Genomic DNA, 6000 nt, shown 5'->3' on the forward strand with positions numbered 1-6000 from the left:
GAGGGTCCAATGAGGATGCAGGTTCAAGTCTGAATCAGGACTCAGACTGGTTCTGGAGAGGCCAGGAGATACAGGTTTATTGTGAAACTTGGCTTTTTCAGTGGGTAGTGGTTGGGGGTGATTCCTGTTAGCAGCCTTATCCTAGAACAATGAGTCCACGTCTTAAAGGGCTTATCTATATTGTTTGGTTGGGCTCCTGTGGGTCTTTGGCTGTGTCCTCTAGTGTCCTTGAGGCTTTCATGTAGGATCAGAAGTTACTGCTCTAATTTTAATGAGGCCATTGTGAGTATGCATTTATCTTTCATTTTCTTTTATATGAAGGAAAAATTTAGGAGCTGCAAAGGACAATGCTTTATATAATTAGGCAAGTACAGATTTGGATGTTTGACTCATCATTTCGATTTAGGTTTCCTCTCAATCCCTGGTCTAGTTGGGGATCTAATTCTTCCCAAAGAGGCAAGGCTGGGGTCCCAGGAGAACAGTTTCTGAGTGTGACTTTCATAGTCCAACCTAAAATGACCTGTCCATTGACCATGTGCTGCTTTCTTCTCTAGATTGATAGTTCTCTATGAGACATTATGTATTAGATGTTTTCATTTATGTCCCTTTTCCTAGACCACACTTTAATTCCATTAAGGTAGAACCATTATGTCTTACACAATGTGTTCCTTGTTAACAATAGGTATTATAAACATGTTATTTTTGTTTTGAACAGTTAAGGTATACTCACGTCTCTTTGCAAAACCAACTTTTTAAATATGATTGTGGCATGGACTATCAAAAGTCTATAGGATGTCAGTCAACATATTTCTGAGAATCATAGAGTTTTAAAGCTTATGGTAATTTTGAATTTTGAAGTAGGGAAATGACATAATGATCTGTAAAATTTTATTTTAAAAGTCTTTGGATTTTAGTGCTAAGATATAATTACTTTAGTTTGATTTGTGTCTGAATTCAATTTGCTTTTATTCATGTTAGGTGGCCTTTTCCTCATCAATGTCAATGTTTTTATAGTCTTTCAGTCATGTTTAGCGATTTTTATCCACCTACACCTGTTCTCTCCCATCATTATATAAAATAGAACTGATATTTTATCATGCCAATAAATATTGGCCAGATGCTGAAGGTACCTGAAGAAGCGTCATCATTTAATTTTGAGCCTCTGAAAAAGGGCTTGGGTCTGTGCCTTGGGTACTCTCAGATACAGAGATGTAAACACCATTCTTTTGTTCCATTTTCAGGTCACATGTGCCAATTTAACGAATGGTGGGAAGTCAGAACTTCTAAAATCCGGAAGCAGTAAATCTACACTAAAGCACATATGGACAGAAAGCAGCAAAGACTTGTCAATCAGCCGACTCCTGTCACAGACTTTTCGTGGCAAAGAAAATGATACAGATTTAGACCTACGTTATGATACCCCAGAACCTTATTCTGAGCAAGACCTCTGGGACTGGCTGAGGAACTCCACAGACCTTCAGGAGCCTCGGCCCAGGGCCAAGCGAAGGCCCATTGTTAAGACGGGCAAGTTTAAGAAAATGTTTGGATGGGGTGATTTTCATTCCAACATCAAAACAGTGAAACTAAACCTGTTGATAACTGGGAAAATTGTAGATCACGGCAATGGGACATTTAGTGTTTATTTCAGGCATAATTCCACCGGTCAAGGAAATGTATCTGTCAGCTTGGTGCCCCCTACGAAAATAGTGGAATTCGACTTGGCACAACAAACCGTGATTGATGCCAAAGATTCCAAGTCCTTTAACTGTCGTATTGAATATGAAAAGGTTGACAAGGCTACCAAGAACACACTCTGCAACTATGACCCTTCAAAAACCTGTTACCAGGAGCAGACCCAAAGTCACGTATCCTGGCTCTGCTCCAAGCCCTTTAAGGTGATCTGTATTTACATTTCCTTTTATAGTACAGATTATAAACTAGTACAGAAAGTGTGCCCCGACTACAACTACCACAGCGACACACCTTACTTCCCCTCTGGGTGAGGGTGAACGTGGGGGTGAGACTGAAGCCTGAGGACTTAGAGCTCCTATAACAGGGCTGTTACCTCAAAGAAAAAGGTCACATATGTTGCCTGGAATGTGTCTACACTGCTGCTCTCGTCAACTGGCTGCAAATACGCTAGTGGAAAACAACTGATGTAATCTCTGCCCAGTCAGATTCATCTCTCAGTGTAGTTTAAGTCACCACAGATTTAAAGCCACACTCGGAGATGTGCTGTCACACATAGATGTACACAAACCCACACTCATATACATTTCAGCTCGCATCTGTCATGATTCTGTCAAGAGGGCTTTCGTTGTCTGACTCATGGTGGTTCAGGATAAACGATCATCAAGCAAAAGGATTTAGTAGATGGTGAATGGTTTCTGACACTCGCTGTATGGAAATCTCTTTTAAAGTCTTGAGTACATGCTAATCAGTAACCCCCACTCATGCATTCCTACTGCTTGGAGTAGCTGTACTGGTAAATACTACTGTAGGAGTATATGCTTGTGAAAAAGGAAAAAAATGTGTCTTTAGAGCTCAGTATTCTTTATTTTATGAACATAACAAAGTATAGTAACTTTTTTCCAGCATACACTAGGCACATTCAAGGTAATACAAGATGGCTTTTTTTTTTTTTCTATGGAGGGAGTCTGTTCTCAGTAAAGATGAGCAAACATTTGGAATTTACATGTGGGCAGGTGTTGGATTACAGCTTTCATCACCAGTCATTGGACTTTTGCAAAGCTGAGACCAGCTGAAGCTGCTTAAAACAAGTTCTGGTCATTGTATAAGGGAAATGCCTGACAGACACCATGTAAGTTATAAGTGTCTGTCTTATCTTTACTACACATATTGTAACAAATTCAATATCCTAGTCTTCATTTGTATGAATGGTTTGTATTGTACATAGTTTAACCAAGTGTTATTTGAGCTGCTTATTAATATTAACTTGTACTTGTCTCTCTGCTTGTTATTGGTTAAAAAGAAAAAAAAAGGATATGAGGAATCCATTTTATCAATGTAGCTGTGAACACCATTAAAAGACAAACTTAATGTACAAAGCATTTATTCAGCTCAAGTATTGTTGAAAGCTATACATATACAACATTACAGTCTGTCTGTATTTAGATATTTTATTTCTGGACAAAATGAAATGTATATAAAAATAAAATGCTTAAAGTTGAATTTCAGTATGTACTTGTGTAAGATGGTGATTTAAATGGTTCTGACAAGAAGAATGTGCTGGAATACAGCCATGGATTTGCATCTCATGTCTCTAAATTTGTACAGAACTATCTAAATTGCTATTAGTTACCCAGTCAAAACAACTTAGAAGCTTCATTCTCAAGCCTGGGAAACAGTTGTGGCATACAGCATCGCACACATTTTTGGCTCACTGTCATGCTAGTTATTCAGGAATATCAAAAATCAATGAACATCAGGAGATAATTGAGGTTTCCTAAATTAATTATGGCTAGTTAGTTTTTTTTCGGAGTCTTTATTTAGTAGGAGGATTGAGAAGAAGATAACTTTTTCTTTAAGAGAAAATCAAGATTTCTGAAGATTGTGTCTGACATTCCCTGATTCTACTATAAGGATACAACTCAATAGAGAAAATTACAATAGCAGTGGAGTGCTTCGCTGCTCAATTTACCTGTACCAAATGGGATCAACTTAACTATATAACATTGTTTATGAACATTTAACTTTCTTCTAAAAAGTAACTACTATAAATGAGTCCAGCAAAATAAACAGAAGATGATATATGTAAGGTAACCCATTTTTAAAGTCATAGATAGTGGATTGGGATGTGAAGAGTTGTAATAATTAACCAAAGAAACCAAATATAAGAACACTAACCCATTCTTATCTTCCTTTCATGCTGCACAGAGATAAGTATGTTTCCATATAGCAAACAATAGGAGTACGAAAGGAAACACAAGACCACAGAGTTCTAAAATGAGAACTCAATAATTTGTTTAACTAAATAGAACTGCAATTCAAAGACACATCAGTCTGTTAAATGTCCATCTCTCAAAATTCTCCAATATGTCTAGACAACCATTTCTATCAATGTATTAATTAATTTGCCATGTAATTTAGAAGCTAATGTTCGAACAGATCTCTGGCACAACAGGCAGTAAGAGCTTCATGAGTTCCATCTGTGGGACATATTTGCCACAGTTAAATCTTATTATTCTGGGGTTGATTTATCAAAATGATCACTTAGGAGTTAGTTTGCTCTTAGCGAAAAAGAGGAGTAAGTGAGAAGGGGAAAATCATTTTTTTAAAGGATTGTTTAGTGGATCGTGACTTTCATTAGATGGTCTAATCTGTCCTTTTGTAATCCAAAATTCAAGATGAGGTGAAAATACGTTTCAATCTCCACCTATCTGCCCTGCTTTCCTCATGAAATGCTGCTTTTATATTTGTATAAACATACGGAACATAGCTAACTAACATTCAGTCAATTGGATTATTGTTCTGTAGTTGTACTTTAGAAGAAAAAAGAAAATGAAAACATAAAAACTTCCAACAAAGATTTCAATTTCTAAAATCCAAACTTTCAGGACTTTTTCTGGGCCTATACACACATCTCAAACTGCTACATCATCAACCCTCATCTGTAACAGAAAAATCATAATGATTTAGAGCTTTGACTTAAAAGAGAATTTACTTGTCTCCAATATACTCTTCCTGTTTTAGACAAGGAGATGGATGAAGGAATATGATTAATATAAAGTTCAATGATTCAGATCAAAAATTTTCCTAACTTGTCACTTCAACAAACTAGTTAGTTCAGTTTCGATTGTGCTAGAAAATCATTTATTATTTGGAAAAAATAAACTGTAAGTTGCATTTAAAGGAAATTATCTTTTGTAGAATCTTAAATATTATTCCCCACCTTCATTAAAATACAGAAAAAAAACCAAAACAAAACCTTTAAGATAGAAAAAAGCATCTGATGCCAACATGGGTTTATCATTAGCTACTATTCTCTCCAGAAACATTTTAGTAACATTGAGATTATTATGCATAAATGATTATTGCACTTTTTTGCTTCACGGAAGAAAAATGATACAAGTTATTGGTTTATCTATTTATGATAAAAACAATAAATTGTCATGGTATGGTTTCACCTGGTCATTTTTTGGGCACATGGCCCTTATGAGAATTTCTCTGCATGATTAGAAGGAGTGTAACTGTTGATATTATGCAGTAGTGAATGAAGTTCTGGAAGTGATTATTCTGCAAGTAATTGAGATAATTGTTAAATTTAAAACTGTGGACTGGGAATCTTCAGGTTCCTATACTTCAGCAATAAACTGTAAACCATATTTTTCACAGAATAGATTAAACAAATCATGAGAAGCCTGAGAAAGTGTTTGTCTTTTCCCTTTCCCCCACTGCTTTACATGTAAGCAGCAGCTTAACCAATACAAACAGCTCTTTGGAAAAGCAATTTTCATCTCCACTTTCAACTCTGAATGCCAAGTTTTAGCCTGAAACAAATTCAAATGGCTGTGCTTATAAACCTTTGAAAGACTTGGTTGATGTACCAGTTTCAGACATTTATTGATATTTATTCAATTATCAATCTATTTCTCTCTTTTATATTTATTATTTATCTTCACATTTTTATTTAAATAGAATACAAATCAATAGATGCACTAAAAAATTAAAAATTTAAAACCATTAATTTGCATAAAAATGATTACTATTTACCTACTTTGTAGGTGACAAAAACTGTGTACCTTAATAGCCAGAATTGAATCCTGTGAAACTGGTTGCTGAGTCAGGCTTTTCTCAGGAGTCCCATGCATATCAAAAAATGATTTCAGGTGTTGGGAGCATAAGGAAAACAATCTTTCTTAATTTAAAATAGCAGTGTTATCAGTGACTTTTATATCCCATACTATCAAGAGTATTTTTAAATAACAAATTAACAATTATTTTTATTTTTGCTAGAATGGCAAAGAACAGAAATCCTGA

At 35.4% G+C, this 6000-nt stretch overlaps 1 protein-coding gene across 3 annotated transcripts in view; it reads left to right on the forward strand.

Moving 5' to 3' along the window:
- NXPH1 (neurexophilin 1) overlaps nucleotides 1-5551 on the forward strand; it is a 274107-nt gene extending 268556 nt beyond the window's left edge. For 2 of the 3 annotated variants that reach the window (XM_036894574.2, XM_057504552.1), the window contains one exon: nucleotides 1242-5549. In XM_036894574.2, coding sequence (XP_036750469.1) covers nucleotides 1242-2003 — 762 coding nt within the window. In that variant the 3' untranslated portion in view covers nucleotides 2004-5549. Of the gene's footprint in view, nucleotides 1-1241 lie in introns of all 3 variants that reach the window. The other variant, XM_057504553.1, reaches the window with a different exon arrangement.
- The last annotated feature ends 449 nt before the right edge of the window (nucleotides 5552-6000 follow it).

Source organism: Manis pentadactyla, chromosome 7 (genome assembly GCF_030020395.1).
Source record: "Manis pentadactyla isolate mManPen7 chromosome 7, mManPen7.hap1, whole genome shotgun sequence".
NCBI classification, from domain to species: domain Eukaryota; kingdom Metazoa; phylum Chordata; class Mammalia; order Pholidota; family Manidae; genus Manis; species Manis pentadactyla.